Raw genomic sequence first — 18,893 nt, 5'->3', positions numbered from 1 at the left:
CTGTCAAATATATGATAAACACACTTTAAAGGTGGCTTACACGCATTCAAAACATATGAAGGATCCAAGTGATCCAAAAGGAATATAAAACCACTCATAAAAACAGAAAGAATTCTATAGGGAAAATGAAGATTCAAACTAGATTTTATCTTCTAAGCTACAACTACAGGGCCAGTGTTTAGATCTTTGTAAGCTAATGAGCAGCTTTACATGAGTCTTCAGTCACGAAGACAGCACAAACTATCCACCAACCTAATTTACCAATATATTTGTAATTCATTTGCAGTGCCACCATCATCTTCTGTGTTAGATAATGACTCATAAGCAGGCCAGCATTTACCTTTAGGCACAGTACACATGAGTTATATGAGTTGACTATATTTGTACAAATGGTGGAAAAAATGTGTAGGCGATGGCTTTATAACACTAACAGCTATCCCTATGCTTCTGCCACCCAAAGGCACATTTTTTCCACCATTTGTACAAATACAGTCAACTCATATAAGCTTACTTGCTTACCATTCCAGCCTAGGCTGAGCCTACAGAGTGTGATTGCTATACAGGTATGAGACTGTAAGATCCATAACAGGAACACTGACTGGTTCACTAGAACTACTGAAGAATGTGGCATTATAAACAATCTTATACTGACCCTGTCAACTGGATGCAGTTTATCAAAAATGTAATTATGTCATCCGTAATGGGGTCCTGCTGCAGTTTGGCGGGCTGAAGTCTCAGTATTAGTTGTCAGATGATCACTTATTTAGATTTTGCAGCTCTGTCATGTATTTTAGGCCCAATTTGGGTGCATTAGGTCCTTCTCAGATTTAGTGACCTCAAGGCTTTGCTGATTGATGATATCCGCACTAAGGCTTTATCCACCATCTATAAGCAATTATTTGTGGGGTTCAGTAAACTACTCAAACCATGTAGGAATGCTTAGACTGTATATGTCCCTAGACTCGATAATGACAACTGGGATGATATGTGGGAGTCTGCCTTTACTACATTAGTGTTGGCTAGGGACCAGTGGGTTCATTATAACTAGCCCAGCTGTATAGTTACCCAACCCTTCAACAACTCCTGCAAAAGGGCCATATATTAATGAACTATATTTTCCTCCAAAGCAGTGCATCCAGAATTATGTAAATAGCTTTTTACCATGCATAATTATAACTAAATGCTGTATATTTCCTATCATTCTCCCTACAGTACTTCCTAAAATTATTGCTTTATGTATCATATAAAGGCATGCTGTCACAGAAGACATCCGTCATCTGGCAGCCATTAGTTCCCAGCCAAATGATTTTCTTAGTTATGGTGTACTATGGCTGCAGGTGGGTGACAATATATTTGCTAACACATTGGGGCCTCTGCTACTGCCTGCCTGTGGACACCAGCACAAAGTAAAAATCATGAAAATATAAAAACACTTGTAAATGGCAAAGTGCTCTTAAATCAAATGCTTGTGAAATGAAATCCTTATAACTTCGGTACAGCTAGCTTTTTGCAGGTCTGCTATAGGTAACATTTTTTTCTTCCAGATCTTCAGATCTTCTGTGTTTTACAGTTACAGGAGTTCCAAGGACTCAGATGTCTACTCACTACAGAAAAGGTTTCACAAGTCTCACACTCTTCAACTAAAAACATTTGCAGCATGCTAGAATACTTTTCCACCCATTGCTACAGAATTTCATCACGTAGAAATACTTATTCTCTATTCTTTTAACCTTTTCACTTCGGAGGAACCTATGAAATAATTCAGATGTCAGGGAGCTCCTGCATAAAATGTATAGCATTATCAGCAAGTTGTTTATACACTGTATAATAATAAAATAAAATAAAGACTAGAGTGTACCTAGACTTGTCACATTTTTTTTAAACACCCCCTTGTTCTGTAGAAGAAAATTATTTTCAGTGATAAATATGAACAAAATAATAGGCAGAAAAGAAAAGCAGACAGTAAAAACGGTATAAAAACTGTAGTACTCTCTCACAATATAGGCCAATGAGAGAGGGAACCCTTAACTTTGGTGATCAAGATAGTGCTCCAGTACACTGGTGCTCATCAATAAGAATGCCAACCTCACAGACAGCTAAAAAAGATCATTGGCATCAAGGGTTACTTATCAGAAGGAAGAGACTACTGGTCTCATCACTTACCCTGCCAGGCCCCAGAACTATGTAGGCACCAACAGGCAAAGGGTCAATTTGCCATTGCTCACTACTTAAGGAACCCCAAGCAACCTCTTGAGGAACCCTAGTGTTCCACAGAACCCTGGTTAAGACCGGTTGCTTTATTTGCTTGTTTCCTTTAGTTGGTATAAATAGGGTAGACATTAAATCAAGCCAGAATTGATGTGCTCCACACACACAATTATGAGCATACTATCAGAATCTTTTGTTTTTATTGGTATTTTGGCTGCCTGCTGAGGTATAAAGAAGTGATATTTAACACAATAAATCATCTGCACATAGTGATTTAACAGGGCTGGACAAATTCTAGTAATTAAAAAGCAATCTAAATAAATACAAATAAAAACATAAGTACAGCAGTACTCCGAATCTCTTCCACTGAGGTCAATGGAAGCATGTTTAGTGGCTCCAAACATGGCCTTCTGGCTTCTAGACTTGAATGCACAGTTCCTGATTATTTAATTAATTTGTCCACCCCCATTATTGAAAGATATAAAAAGATAAGAAAGGTGCACAAATTTTTTTTTTTTTTTTTTTATTACTAGCATTACTGACGTGTCAAAGACCATGGAATAGCGTTAGTTTGACATGCTGTCTTTTCTAGATGTGAAAGCACATAATGTGGGTTAAGGCACATGTCCACTAATGGATGAATTCACAAACACTTATAGAATGTTTTCTAGAGTGATCACATGTGTGGCATAAACAATTCTTTAATGACGAATACATGCCACCATTTCACGGGCAGTACCACAAGTGACTACACATCACATTGCAGTTTAGAGTACTACCTAGTCTGCTCAAGTGTTCTGCTGGTTTGAGGCATCTGCTAGCAATTGCCTATTGTCCGACCCTCTGTGCTCGCTTTCAGTAAAGTCAAATGCTGAGCTGACTGAACCCTTATCCTCTTCCATCTAGAGGGATAGAAAAGTAATACAGCTAGTAAAACAACAGCCATTACATGGAATTGTTGGAAAACAAAAAACAAAAAAACAATTGATATCACCTACATATCTATTCACATATAACTGCAGATATAAATATTTCATTAAAGGCAAGTTTAAGTATGTTGACTTGTTTTCCATATTTGTATACCCAAACCTGCCATAATGTTTTTTTGGATATCCATAAAGATAGCCAAACCACAGTTAACATATTATGAATTAATCCAACAGATCAAAGGGAATTGCATTCAAAATTTAGTGTTGGTGGGATACAGGGGTAGGTTTGAGAAGCACTGATTTAAGGTAAAAGAATGTACTTGCAGCAGGAATTACTGTGTGATCTCCACATTGTGACAGCATATGATCTCTGTGGAAACCAGAGGCTTGGTATAAATGTCTGCTGTGACATTAAAGATAGTTGCGATGCCTTTGTGGTGCACCGTACACCCCAACAGCTTACATGTATATGAAGCCTGCAGTTACCCAATGTAGTCACCATGCAGTAAACACCTCCAAAGTTGGCTGCACGCATCTACATGTATACTCACAATGGTACCAGGGCCTCATAAAGCCATTTTCTAAAGAAAAAAAATAAATTACTACTGTTAAAACACAGAGAGACATCCACTTTAAAAAAAATAAAATCAAAAGGTGGTAACTTCCACAAAGCATGTTTCCTAGCGTTTTGTTAGCTTTAAAACGCTAGTTTGCACATATTTCTCAAGAATCCATCATGAGAGGGAAAAAAAACATGCCTACCTGCATGGAGACTGTTTTTTGTTAACAAAATATGCTTCTAAGCATGAAAAATTGATACTGCATAATTTTTCATGTCACAGACAAAACTGCAGACAGAAGACCTGCCACACCTTTCTATTAAAGAAAGGCTGTTTCACAGACAAAACCTGGAAGAATTAAATGACAAATCAATATACTTAGCCAAAAAGGCAGTCCAAAGAGTGCAGTGCCCCTAACAACCAATCAGAAATAAATCTCTTAAAGAGCTGTCTAAGCTCTTTGTACGTTTTCTCTGCTCTTTGTGGTGCCTTTTTGAATAAGTCCTACATGTAGACATTGAGTGTCATCATGGAGGTGCATGCTCAACATTAATCGATAACACAAAGGGTTGTAACTTTGATTTAGGAGAAACATTTACTAACGGTTTCTACAGATTTTCTGAACTCGTTTATAATTACACTTTCATTGTGAAAAGCTGAAAATGCAAGAGTGGAGGCCATTTAAAACAAACAATAACACATACAGTGCCTTGCAAAAGTATTCACCCCCTTGGCATTTTCCATGTTTTGTTGCCTCACAACCTGGAATTGACATGGATTGTTTGAGGATTTGCATCATTTAATTTACAGAACATGCCCACAACTTTGAAGATGTTTTTTTTTATAATTGTGACGCAAACAACAAATAGGATAAAATAACAGAAAAAGTCAATGTGCATAACTATTCACCCCCCCCCCAAAGTCAATACTTTGTAGAGCCACCTTTTGCGGCTATCACAGATCCAAGTCGCTTCGGATAAGTCTCTATGAGCTTTCCACATCTTACCACTGGGATTTTTGCCTATTCCTCCTTGCAAAACTGCTCCAGCTCCTTCAAGTTGGATGGTTTGCGCTTGTGAACAGGAATCTAAGTCTGACCACAGATTTTCTATTGGATTGAGGTCTGGGCTTTGATTAGGCCATTCCAACACATTTACACGTTTCCTCTTAAACCAGTCAAGTGTTGCTTTAGCAGTGTGTTTGGGGTCATTGTCCTGCTGGAAGGTGAACCTCCGTCCTAGCCTCAAATCACACACAGAGTGGTACAGGTTTTGTTCAAGAATAGCCCTGTATTTAGCACCATCCATCTTTCCCTCAACTCTGACCAGTTTCCCAGTCACAACTGCTGAAAAACATCCCCACAGAATGATGCTGCCACCATCATGTTTCACTGTGGGGATGGTGGTCTTTGGGTGATGTGATGGGTTTGCGCCAGACATAGCGTTTTCTTTGATGGCCAAAAAGTTCAATTTTAGTCTCATTAGACCTGAGCACCTTCCTCCCTACATTTTGGGAGTCTCCCACAAACTCAATAAACTTTCCATTTTGTTTTTTGCTGAAAGTAATGGCTTTCTTCTGGCCACTCTGCCATAAAGCCCAACTCTATGGAGCATACGGCTTATTGTCATCCTATGTACAGATACTCCAGTCTCTGCTGTGGAACTCTGCAGCTCCTCCAGGGTTAACTTAGGTCTCTGTGCTGCCTCTCTTATTAATGCCCTCCTTGCCCGGTCTGAGTTTTGGTGTGCAGCCGTCTCCTCGCAGGTTTGCTGTTGTGCCATGTTCTTTCCATTTGGTTATGATAGATTTGATGGTGCTCCTAGGGATCATGTTGCAGTCTCTAGGGCCTAGGTGTTGCAGCCTCTAGGGCCTTTCAAAAAGGTGTGTATATGTAATGACAGATGATGTGACTTCTGAAGGTAATTGGTTGCACCAGGGCTTTTTATGGGCTTCATAACAAAAGGGTGAATACATACGCACATCCCAATAATCAGTTTTTTATTTCTGAAAAATAGTTTTTTGTATATATATTTCTAATTTTACTTCAACTTAGACTATTGTGTTCTGATCCGTCACATATAATTCAGATTAAAAAAAACATTGAACCAAAGGCTGTAATGTAACAAAATGGGTAAAAAGCCAAGGGGTGAATACTTTTGCAAGGCACTGTAAAATATGGTTGTGCTTTGCATTTTCAGAGTCTACCAAAAATTTTTCAAAGCCCACTTGAACCTCATCTATTACAGTAAAGCAGACAGATGCATATACACCAATATTCTTATTTTTTCCCTTTTTTGAAAATGTTTTCACTTACTATGAGCTGCTGCGCTAAAAGCACACAGGAGGGTTAGACCACTGGAATTCTGGGTTTCCAGTGGTGCGACACGTCCCTCTTCACAATGCTCCAATCTACAGCAGTCAGACTTCCTAAAAGCAGCTCTGTTCATTGGAGCAGAGTGCAATGGGTGCCAGACCACTAGAAACCCATGCTCTGGCACTGTGTGTGAGTAATAAAAAAAAAAAACAAACAAAAAAAAAAAAAAGCCACAAGCATATTACTGCAGCCCGAACACGTTACAGTAATACGGAAGGTTCTATAGGGTTTTAATAATTATTAATGTATAAACATCACCACAGACGGAAAGGATGTTAAAGATAAGAAGGGTAAAAAAACAAGGGAAGTGCTCCCCTAGTGTAAAACCTCCTTTTATTTTGACACAATAAAAAAGATTGTTTAAGATGCACTCACATGGTTCCAGTGAAACAACATGCCTGTCACAGTGTAAAAGAAGCCAGAGTGATCCCATCCATTCAAGCTGAATGGCTGCTGCAACAATGTACTTCTGCCAGCAGCTTGGGGGTCTGAGCCAAGGGCTGCTGCGGTGGTCGGGACAGAGACACTCAGTCACTGAAGTCTATAGCGGTGCGGGGAGGAACCCAGGGGGGCCTGTGAATGCCAGACCAATGTGCCGAGGGGGTCACGGAACACAAGTCCATGTACTCCAATGTGCTGTGGCTACTGCAACTAGTTTCTGAGGGCGTAGCCCTCCTTCTGCAGGCTCATCATTGAAGCAGCCAGCTTGGTGGATGGATGGGCTCACTCTGGCTTCTTTTAAACTGTGACAGACGGTTGTTTCACTGGAACCACATGAGTGCATCTTAAACAATCTTTTTTTATTGTGTCAAAATAAAAGGAGGTTTTACACTAGGGGAGCATTTCGCTTTTTTTTTCTCTTAATTATGATTGTATAGCTATGCAGTATGTGCTTTTTTTTTTTTTTTATTCTTCCTCCAATATTCAGTCATGTTTTTGAAATAAAAATGGGTCGCGGTACATCGACAGAGGGCAGAAAAGGATTCTCACGTTTTTGCTCATTGATTTTACCTTTGAATACCCATCTTTATCTTATTCAATAATATTTTTTTTGCCTTATATTACTTTTAGTATGGAGTGAACAAACACTCAGAAGCCAGCCAGTCAAATGCACAATCCAGCATTTATATGAGTTTTATAAATACAGCAAGCTTTTAGATTTAAGCTTTTAGCTTAAAGATGGCCTAGTCTATAAGACTATTGCCAAGACCCTGAAACTGAGCTGCAGCACGGTGGCCAAGACCATACAGCGGTTTACCAGGACAGGTTCCACTCAGAACAGGCCTTGCCATGGTCGACCAAAGAAGTTGAGAGCATGCGCTCAGCGTCATATCCAGAGGTTGTCTTTGGGAAATAGACGTACGAGTCATGCCAGCATTGCTGCAGAGGTTGAAGGGGTGGGGGGGTCAGCCTGTCAGTGCTCAGGCCATACGCCGCACACTGCATCAAACTGGTCTACATGGCTGTCGTCCCAGAAGGAAGCCTCTTCTAAAGATGATGCACAAGAAAGCCGCAAACAGTTTGCTGAAGACAAGCAGACTAAGGACATAGATTACTGGAACCTTGGTCTCATGAGACCAAGATAAACTTATTTGGTTCAGATGCTGTCAAGCGTGTGGGACAGCAACCAGATGAGGAGTACAAAGACAAATGTGTCTTGCCTATAGTCAAGCATGGTGGTGGGAGTGTCATGGTCTGGGGCTGCATGAGTGCTGCTGGCACTGGGGAGCTACAGTTCATTGAGGAAACCATGAATGCCAACATGTACTGTGATGTACTGAAGCAAAGCATGATCTCCTCCCTTCGGAGACTGGGCCGCAGGGCAGCATTCCAACTTGATAATGACCCCAAGCACACCTCCAAGACCACCACTGCCTTGCTAAAGAAGGTGAGGGTAAAAGGTGATGGACTGGCCAAGCATGTCTCCAGACCTAAACCCTATTGAGCATCTGTGGGGCATCCTCAAACGGAAGGTGGAGGAGCGCAAAGTCTCCAACATCTACCAGCTCCGTGATGTCATCATAGAGGAGTGGAAGAGGACTCCAGTGGCAACTTGTGAAGCTCTGGTGAACTCCATACCAAAGAGGGATAAGGCAGTGCTGGAAAATAATGGTGGCTACACAAAATATTGGCACTTTACACTGTTATACAAGCTGCACACTCACTACTTTACATTATAGCAAAGTGTCATTTCTTCAGTGTTGTCACATGAAAAGATATAATAAAATATTTACAAAAATGAGGGGTGTACGCACTTTTGTGAGATACTGTATGCTATTGAATTCCTGTGCACTATTGCAACCCTTTTGAAGGTTTTTCCTTTGGAAATGTAGTTTTGTTTATGTTATGGAAAATGTAAAAGTAGCAAAAGCAATAAAACTGCAAGGTGGTGGGAACGGTCAGCAACACTAACTAAAGCTGGCCATAGACCGATTGAAATGCTGCTGTTCAGCAGGAACTGTCCAAAGTTCGATCCATCTATGGGCAGGCTGGATGTACTGAAATCGATCTATTGATTCTTAAGACCACCGGCTGTAGATGGCAGCAGTAATCATTGTATTCAAACGGCAGAGAAAGCTCCTGCTCTCAGAATGCAATAGTGCAGCAGGAGGGATTTCCCCATCAACACTTACTGTTTTGAGGGATGAACAAAATGATTTTCTTTTTTTCAACCCGTGGTTGCAGGGAAAAAAAAACGTATAACGTATGGCCAGCTTAAAAGACCTCTAGGCTCATTAGAGATATAAAAAAAAGTTGATGTTTTAGTACAGAAGATTCTACTTACAAATGAAGTTTTCCTTTTGGGTGGAATAGAGGTTTTAATAATGCAGCAGTCACATGAATGAAGCATAATAAACACTACAAGCTCAATGTTACAGATGTTTTGATCTGTAATTTAAAAACCAGCAGTTCCATCCCTCGTCAAATCCTGTGATGAGGGAGCAGGGGGTGGGGCCAAGCCTTGCTCTCTGTGCCTATAGATGCAAGCAGCAAGGCTCAGGCTCAAGCCCACAGGTGTGCCACCATAGGAAGCGGCTTCCTATAGTGGCACATCAAGCAGAGAAGAAGCCAGGAGCGCCGGCGGGGGACCCAAGAAGAGGACCGGGGCTGCTCTGTGCAATTACGCTGCACAGAACAGAAAAAAACCTAGTGTTTACAATCACTTTAAGTCATGCAATTTGATAGTTTCAAATCGCATGACAAGTCGCACCCTATTGCTCGCAATGGAAGCAGTCAAAACGGTGCGACTCCGACTCCATCAGTCGCACCAATATTGAAAGTCGTTCTTGCACTACTTTTTGCAAGTTCAGGTGCGACTTGCATAGACATCTGTGCATGAAGTCGCACAGATGTCTTCCATGTCATACAGATATGCGGCTTAGAACTTGTGTGATTTCAAGTGAAGTCTCATGATTTCAAAGCTGCATTTGGTGTGACCGAACTGTAAATTAATAAATCTTAAAAGCCAGGTAGCCAATGTAAATTTAAATTAATGGAGAATTTTGTGAAAATTAATGGAGAATTTTTGTTGTTAGTGGCAGCCTGCGATCTTGCTCTTTAATTGGATTGACGGATTCCTGAATTCTGCATTATTTGTACACTCCTACTCATGTAACCTCATTTTAATGTCATACATTACTAAGCTGCTCTGAAATACAATCCAAAAGTAACCACACTCTGATGGCAAGAAGAGAAATTATTTAGACACGAAGCTATCCCCGTCTTATTTGGCTTTTAAGTGCTAGGCTGGGAGTTAAAACCTGTCTCAAAAGAGTTTGTTAATTTTCCAGATGGATACATGTTGTCATTTTCATTTACTAATAGCCATACAAATGACTATGATCCAAAAAACTTACTACATCACCAACGAAAACGTACAGCAAAAAAACAGAAGCATAACAAAAGAACAACTTTTTTCTAATATCTCCTTTTCTGTACAGTGGCTTTTTCCTATAGGCAATTTTACATGGGTGGCTAGGCATCATTATTGTGATACTATTCCTATTTAGCAGTACAATAGCAACAACTTATTGACATGTACAATTTTTTTTCCAATATAAAGGGGCTTCATGAACAGCACATCAAGATTAAAAACGGACACTTAAGACAGCTCCCAAGCAGAATGTATCTGAAGCTAAAACCTTTTCTTTTTTTGAGTTTTTGGATAGAGTGGGGAAAGGTTTTCAAGCCTGAAAGAAAGTTGTTGCTGCCAGTCTTCGCAGGGGGGAGACACCATCTCTATTTGTTTAACCAGGAATTCTGAGTGGTCACTGAAGCAGGAATAGAGGGGAAGAATTTCAATAGGGACACTTCACTTCCTGAAGTCCTGGCTTTAGATCTACTATTTGCTTTTGCTATTCATACAAGTTGTTTAAGACAAAAAAAAAAATCAATCAACTTTCTATACTGTGGTTTTCATAACTGCAGATCAGAGCACCTAAGAAATAGAAATCCATCCCAATGTAGCCCACTCTTCTAACACCCGTGTGATTGGTGACCTACACTGAACTACAGCTACAGCCACTGTGTCCCCTATGTGCTGAAAAGAACAAAAGTAAAAAAAAAATTTAATAAAAATGAATTGTAAAAAGCTAGTAACACCTGAGCACAAAAAAAAAAAAAAATCTCCAAAAAATTTTTTTTGAGGCCCCCCACATAAGCACGAATTAATGTAAAATGCACGTGTCGGGCGAATACGCATGAAAACTTTGATTACGATACACGTAACCATATATTGCCATGCACGCCAGAGTGAGAGCAATATTTGTAGCACCAGACCCCCTCCGTAACACTAAACTGATGACCTATAGGGGGCTTTTAAAGTGTTGCCTATAGAAAATATAGGGTACTTAAATTTGTTGCTATTTCACAGGCGCGTGAAAATTTAAAGGTTTGACATGTTGGGCATCTGTTTACTGAGTGCAGCATCATTCCTTTATATTTGACAAAAAAATTGGGTAATTTATTGCATTTGTATGAACTTGGGTATTTTTTACTGAAATTTTGCATTTGCCAGACCTTTGCGGTAATATGTGACATCCCACCACTTGTTGGTTGGTGACTAAGGACTAACGTCTGAAGCACGTAGGCTGTTTTTACAGCATTGTATGTCTTTTCAATAAAAGAATACTATTTTTTGGATGTCATCCTCAGTGCCGACCATCACTTTCCTTATTCCACCACTTGTTGTGCCCTCCCCCTTAATCCCTAAACACTTAACCTGACCTCTCCACCAATCCAGCACTGATCCGTATGTAGCTCTGCTCTCCTTTTTTTTTTTGTTTTCACAGATGACACAGGCATCAACAGAAGTCAAAGGCTCCTGCTGCTGTCAGTCAAATCCTGTAAAGGGTTTAGCGATCACTTTAATGCTTTCTTCATCCCTTAAAGTGGAGGTCTCCCCTAAAAAAAAAAATACATAAAAATGCTCCTAAAAATCTGAAAAAAAATTTTTTTTTTACTTTTTACTTACCAGAAATGGCTGTTGCTAGGCAGATCGTCCTAATCTGCCGCTTCCTACTCCGCGGTGATCTTCATTCTTCTCCTCCTCGCGTTGTCTTCTGGGGAATGGGGCGCGCGCTGTGTTCTGGGAACTGTGTGTGTTCCAGAACACAGCCGGCCGTTCACAAAGCGCTGCGCAACTCGCGCATGCGCAGCAGGAAACAAGCAGTGGAGCCGCAAAGGCTCCACTGCCTGTTTCCCCTAGTTTGAATAGCGGCGCCGGGACCCGATCCGATGGACGAATCGGCCTCAGGCAGTCGACATCGTGGGCACCCTGGACAGGTAAGATTTTTAAATCTTATTTTCTAATCATTAATATTTAAACTTTTAGCTTTCTTCATTTTTTTTTTTTTTTAGCGTCGCATTAAAAAAATGCGCAAAATAAAAAAAAAATGCCTTTCATATCATTTGTAAATAATTTTGCAATGCTTTGTGCCAGAATCATGATTTTAGTGTAAAAGTTTTAAAATGGATTTCAGATTATGGTAAATATTACCATTTACACTTTTTTACCGACAGTAATTTTTTTTTTTTCCCCCAACGCTGATCAAATTAGGAAAAAAAAAAGTTTAACAATTTTTGTCTATAAAAAAGGAAATACTTTTTTGGAGGCATCACCACCAAGAAAAGCCCCATTTGTAGATATATGTATTATGCATGTATTATCTTATCTTCAGTAGAGACAAACTTACTGCTGAATTACTAGGCCCATAGCTGGAAATCAATAGGTAGTGTACAGGTGTGGGAGTTTAAGTGGTTAATATTCGGCATAAATTGCGGCATCTTATTCTGTTCAAACTATAAATTCATTTCTTTCTTTATTCCTAATAAAAGTACATCAGTGAGCAGTTCACCCCACCCACTCCAGTAGCTGCTTCAAATTGAGATTTTTAAAATAATTTTGTACCTACTGAAATACAGCACAAACTGCATAGAATAATAAGAAATTTTATATTATAACGTCATCCCTTTTTTTTCAATGGGTTGCTTCCTACTGCTCTGTTGTCAAACCCACAAGTCATAATTGTTAAAAAGAAAGTACAAATAAAAATACATTTATAGTGGAACATAGTCTAAGTGTAAAAGCACACTGAAAGCCCAAGCACAAAGAAATGTTATCCAAAGAAAAACACCAATCAAAAATAAACCATAAAACACAGTTGTCCTGCCTTCTGCAGCCTAGAATTATCTAGCATGCACCAAATATAGTTTTAATTGTACGTTTATCCGCCATCAACAAGCGCTCAAATCATGCTGAGAAAAGTAACACAACAATAGCACAGTAGGTCTGTTATCAGAGTGTCATGCTAGGGATTTTAACGCACGACATGCACTCTTATTGCAGGCTCTTGGACCTGATAAAATAAATAAATAAAAAGAAATAGCAAACCGAACAGCTGGCAGCTCTGGCTGTTAACATAATGGTACTCATGCCTCGCTCCATCTCTCTAAGTGCTGGTTAGTAGAGCCTCAGCATGCATAACAAAGAAAGTGGATGAGGAACCTCCCCTCCTACTCTACCTAATTTTGCTCAGCTGATTCCTTGCCCGTGACAGAGGCTGCAGGGCGATGAACTCGTCACTTAAAGCAACTCTGTTGGAATACATCTATAGGTGGACAGAAAAGTTATGTAACACACATCACGTCAATAAGAATTAGTCATTTCAAACATATGGGGAGGAACTTCAAAACATTTTAAAATCAAGTAGTGGGATGAAAAAAAAAAATCCAGTGTATTATCATGCACAGTAAAAAACGTACATTGAAAATGTAATGCATTAAAAAGTTCATTTTGCTTGAAATTATAGAATATTACTGTGGGCAACAACTTGACTGCCACACGTCTTCATTCTAAACACCTGACCTGCCAACAAATTAAAAATGAAGACTAGATACCTAGATAAAAGGGGGCTCATTTACATCAGTGACCCTGATATTTTTATAGGTTCTTTTCAGAACAAAACATTAAAGATCACACAGTAAAAATAAAAAACAGGCAAAAGGTATAGTTGGCAAGTACATACATCAAAACTTTATTTTGTTAGATCACAGTTCAATTGATTTTTTTTTATTATATTGGCTTGAGTTACTGACATTTATATGTAACAAAAGCATTTAAAAACATGCTGGACATTTGCAAACAAATATATTGGTATTAAGATATTGCACTGCCAAGCCAACCATATAAGTAACAAATCTCCAGAGATTGGCTTTCTGACTAATATTTGTCAAGTTTAAAATAGTTCATATTGCTGGATTACGGAAATATTTACATAGTGCAATTAGGCGATAATAATTACCCATAAAAATTAATCCAAAACATATTTAATGCTGTATTAAAATTGCCACAAACTCCAGTCTCCAACTGTGACACTAATATCTCCCCCAATCCAACACTCCCTTAACAGGCAGCCTAGAAACTTCCCTGACAGACCTCGTACTTCTAGTCCTCCTAGGGCCAACCTGCTTTGCTTTCAGTGATTTCCCACAGAGTTTTAGAAGTCTTAGAGGAGAATTATTAGAATACTGCTGTGTTGGATAGGGGAGATCATAAAGTGGTATTAAAGTGGATGTAAACCAAAAAACTTTTAATTAAGGCTTGTACCTTGTACAGTATAGGATTTCATGTCATATAGGATATAGGATTTCATGTCATGTCATCCTACAGTATAGGATTTCATGTCATCTGTGCACAGTCTGTGCTCTGAGCAATTCTCTTATCTTTTTTCAGTAGGATAAAAACTGACACACAGAGAAATAGGAGTCAGTTCTTCTCCCCTGCTGTGAGTGACAGGTGATTTATCATATCTCATGCACCAGCCTGAGAGAGGCATTCTGTGTACTTCAGATCCCCTCCTCCTTTCTTCTCCAGCTCTCCCAGGATTGGCTGCTCCATACCTCAGCATGATTGGGCATGCTAAAGTCACGTGGTGACTATTCTGGGTTTTGACTGGATGATAGTGATCATAGCAGAAGTTCAGTGTAAGAAATACACAGGAGAAAATGCATGTTGAAAATGGGAGTGTAGAAGTGAGCGGGAAGTCTACTGGCATCACAAATCCACCCACCGAGCTACGGACAACAGACCCACCAACAAAACCTGCAGTTTTTCGGGTCTTATAACAGACAGAGGGGAGACATTTGACAGGTAAGGATACATGTATACATGTATATCCTTACTGATAACCACTATGGCAGTAGTTTGGAAAGGATGAGAGTGGGTTTACATCTACTTTAAATCCAAAAATGTAATATATTGCAGCTTACCCACCCTTAAACTTGGTGGCTGCATTCATTTTATTCCTTAGGCTTTTTTCCCCTCTTTATTACCCAGTGATCCCGCCAGTACCACACTTCCTGTCTTAGATTGTCTGCACTATATTGGAGGAACAACAAAGACACTTTTCAACAGCAGCATTGTTAATCTGGAGAGGGTAGTGTTAGATGCACTAGCTGACTTAGATGGACTTTACATAAGTTACTAATTAAAGCAGAACTCCAGCTAACACATTTTAGGCAGTTACAGCAAATTTTTTTTTTTTTTTTACACTTGTGGCAGAAAGGTTCTAAATAAATGAAAAAAGCGTACCAGTGTAAGCACCCCTATAAGTTTTATATGGTTTGTCTCAACCCTCTAGCTGCCACTTTTCCAAGATAGATTTGACTGTTAAAGGGGGGGAAAAAAAGCCCCAAAAAAACCAAATGCAGCCATCTAAGACAGTCTTTCATAACATTTTCCACACAACTACTATATCTACAGCGCATGATACAATAGTGTGATGTTCAGTGGAAAGAATGCTCCTTACACTGGTGGTCATTGGGAAGCCTTACAGAAAGCTAAAACTATCATTGGTATCAGTGGGAACTTATCTGAGAGGCAGAAATTGCTAGTTGCTCAAGGAACCCCTAGCAACCTCTGGAGGAACCCTGGTTGAGAACTGCAATATAATACATTTTTGTTTGTGGGTTTATAGGTTTAAAATAGAGACCTGAGCCCCCGTTCACATTGACTGTGGCTTTCAAGTCGTGCAAATTCATCTGAAATTGCACGATTTCAAAGCCGCATGACAGTGCAACTTCAGGTGCGACTTTGAAGACATCTGTGTGGCTTCATGCACAGAAGTCTATTCAAGTCGCACCCGAAAACACCAAAAAGTAGTGACACTACTACTTTTTCAAATCGATGTGGCACCGAAGAGTCGGCGTCGCACCAATTTGAACAGTGCGATTGCTGGCTATAGGATGCGACTTGTCACGTGATTTGACCTGTAAAAATTGCATGACAAGTCGCTCCAAAGTGAACGGGGGCTAACTGCGCATGCCTCATGGTAAAAATTGCAGTACTGGAGTAGTTTCGGCCAAGACAAGTACTTACAAAGGCGAAAAATGCACTTGTAACATTCCCTTGGCACTAACAGCATTTTGTTAATTTGACGGTTTGTACTACATAGCAAACCAAATAGAACCACCACGACTAACCCCAGCCTATTATTTATAATTTGAATAGATAGATGCTGAATACTGCTATTGAAAGACTGCATTGTGTACATCTAGAATTTAGCACAGTGGTTCACATCTTGTTCATCTTTTTACAAGAAATTGAAACTTAAAATAACCTCTCTGAAAAAAGAGTCTGATGACCATGTACAGTTCTGGATACCTGTGCCTTCTCTGTACTTGTAGGATAGAGGTGTCTGTACACCACCTTCTTCATGACGTCAAGAAACAGACAAGCAGTGATGATGATGATTATGGCAAACCATGCAGATCCACTGGAGAGCAGCTGCACGAACACAAAGTACATGTCCTGTGTGTGCAAAAATGGCCTGTGGAAAGGTTAGAGAAAACAAAACCTATGAGCTAGGTAATCACACAATTTATATTTGCATTTTACCAAAGCATATTAGAAAGCAAGCATTTGGAGTGTACAATAAGCTGCACTCTTTCTAAACCTCATACCAAGACACATTCAATTTTAATGCAGAAATCTTCCCACACTTCATAGTATGAGTTTTATCCCAATGGATCTCATCATTTCATCATTGTGCAACAGAAGAGCTTTATCTGATTGTATATAGTGACTATCGCAACCTGATTCTTCTCATTCTTTTAGCACAATAAAGGAGAATAAGGGCTTGTTCACATCCACTGAGCTGCGGTTCTTCTGCACATCACTGCACGAGAATGATGAAAACAGAACATGTGAAAACAATTTTCTATGTGCCCAGCTTACACCATATATGTGTGTTTAGTCATAAAATGTAGCTCAACAATGATTTGATTGAATCTAGTTTAAATTGAATTGTTCCATTCTTTATCTCACCATTTTATGCACGTTATTACCACCTTTGATACTCAACTTACAATGTAGGTTTAACTTTTTTCTTAGTCAAAAACCTAACATCATATTTAAAAATGGAAAAAAAAAAATGTAGCTCAACATGGTAAGAACAAGCCCTTATGGCAAGAACCTGATTGCTTTGGATACCACAGTCTCTGCTAACGGTGGTCAACTTTCCGTAAAAGGGGACAGAATTCGCTTTTTTTTCTCCCCACTAGTATCTGTATTAACTGGTCAGAGCAGACCCTGAAAAAAAATATGTCATATATTTTTATATTTGAAATTACAGAGCTGTTCTAAATGGCCCTAAATAACGATAAATATTTAGTGCAAAGACAAACATACAAGATCTAATCTTATGGGTGCAAAAAATTACCAGTGAATACTGTCCACTGAACCGACTGCTCAGTGATCAAACCGCCCATATTTAAATGCATCGATTTCTAAAAGATACGATCATTATATTCAACAATCACATCCTTACATGGTCCAAAATTCTGATGCTAGGCCTCCATTCGTAGAATCTTTGAAGCCAAAAAGGAACATTTTTTCAGGCAAACAAATGCATTTACTAATAGAGGACCAGGAAGAACTCAGAAAGTAGAGTCAAATAAGGAAAAATCTGCTGGTTTTCTAAATATTTCTTTATAGCTCTATATCACAAATATGTGGCATTTTTAACCAAATGCCCCTACCCAACAGGATAATGAAAATAAAGACACTATACGTATAAATTTACATATTAGAAGGAATTTGAATAGGTGTTTTTAGGTTAGGACCCCAAGTTTAAGCTTGCTAGGGTAATGGAAAAAACCCTAAAAATACTTCTTCAAATAAAATGTAACAGAAATGTCATCTCTGATAAATGGGATTTCCAAAATTCATCCCAAGACCTTATTTAGGGTCCTAGTAAACAGGCTTCACACCCACAATTACAGAAGAGGTTTGCTCTTACCAGATTATTCCACCATAAAACAAGGAAAATATAAAATAAAATCCAATGGAACCCCAGGTGACAAAATGATTCATCCATGTCCAGAACTGGGTTTCTAGAGCCATCTGGAAAATAGATACAATTGGTTATTACTTACAAGCTACTATATGGAGCTACAAAACAAATGGCACTGAAAGCACATTTCCAACTTTGAAAGGACAAATGACTGTGGTGCGTTACAAGAAATCACAGCTTGGCAACCATAACCGGATTTAAAGAATTAATCCAGAAAAAAAAAAATTTTACTTATAGTTGCCTGGAGGGTTGAGTCAGTCTCTACCATCTTATGTGTCTTATATAATCCAGCGAGATCTCCCGTCACAAGTCCTGGCTCCATTCTGTGGACCTGGGAATCTTGGCTGTTCCTGCACCTCATGCTGCATTTTTATAATAGAAGAGTATTGGCTCCTCACCATCTCCTTTACCTCCTTGAACCCCGCAATAGCGTGCCACAACCAGGTGCATTGCACCTGGTTGCAGGATGCCCTCATTCAGTTAACCATTAATGCTGCGTAGCGATGCAAAGCACTGTAGCCACAGCATATGTGCACACCTCTCAGCTGCCTTTGCAGTTGGAAAATTTTCGGTCAATCAGTGACTGCAGCCATTGGTGCTGCTGGCAGAATACAATATCCCTGTGGAGGGAAGGGGAATGTCCTCCATCCACCTTGTCTGTGTGGATAAAGAAATCAGCCTTCTGGCTGAAAAGGAAAAAAAAACCTGACCGGTATAAATAAAGTATTAAACCCAAAAGCAATACAATTTTTTAGCCTTTCTTCTATTTTTAACTGGTGATCCAGCCGGCAAGTTTGTAAACAAGGCCTTAAGGTGTTTCAAATGTGGATTTGCCTGCAATTTTAACAATCTAGATAAAAGTTTGCACTTGAGCAACAAGTGACTCACTTTGATTTTTATTTAAAGCGGAAATTCACCCAAAAGAGGAGGTTACCAGGGGGTTATGAAAGCAATCTGGAGGTGTCGGGCT

At 39.4% G+C, this 18,893-nt stretch overlaps 1 protein-coding gene across 6 annotated transcripts in view; it reads right to left on the bottom strand.

Moving 5' to 3' along the window:
* The window catches only part of ATP11B (ATPase phospholipid transporting 11B (putative)), a 245,491-nt gene that overhangs the window by 17,430 nt on the left and 209,168 nt on the right, over window positions 1-18,893 (bottom strand). For 4 of the 6 annotated variants that reach the window (XM_073626283.1, XM_073626286.1, XM_073626282.1 and 1 more), the window contains 2 exons: window positions 17,870-17,973; window positions 16,234-16,399 (listed from right to left, as the gene is read on the bottom strand). In XM_073626283.1, the coding sequence (XP_073482384.1) occupies window positions 16,234-16,399; window positions 17,870-17,973 (270 nt within the window). Of the gene's footprint in view, window positions 1-2,987; window positions 3,111-13,094; window positions 13,181-16,233; window positions 16,400-17,869; window positions 17,974-18,893 lie in introns of all 6 variants that reach the window. The other 2 variants (XM_073626288.1, XM_073626287.1) reach the window with 2 other exon arrangements.

Source organism: Aquarana catesbeiana, linkage group LG04 (assembly GCF_042186555.1).
Source record: "Aquarana catesbeiana isolate 2022-GZ linkage group LG04, ASM4218655v1, whole genome shotgun sequence".
NCBI classification, from domain to species: Eukaryota; Metazoa; Chordata; class Amphibia; order Anura; family Ranidae; genus Aquarana; species Aquarana catesbeiana.
The sequence above is the reverse complement of the archived record's forward strand: the minus strand, read 5'-3'. Positions and strand labels throughout refer to the sequence as shown.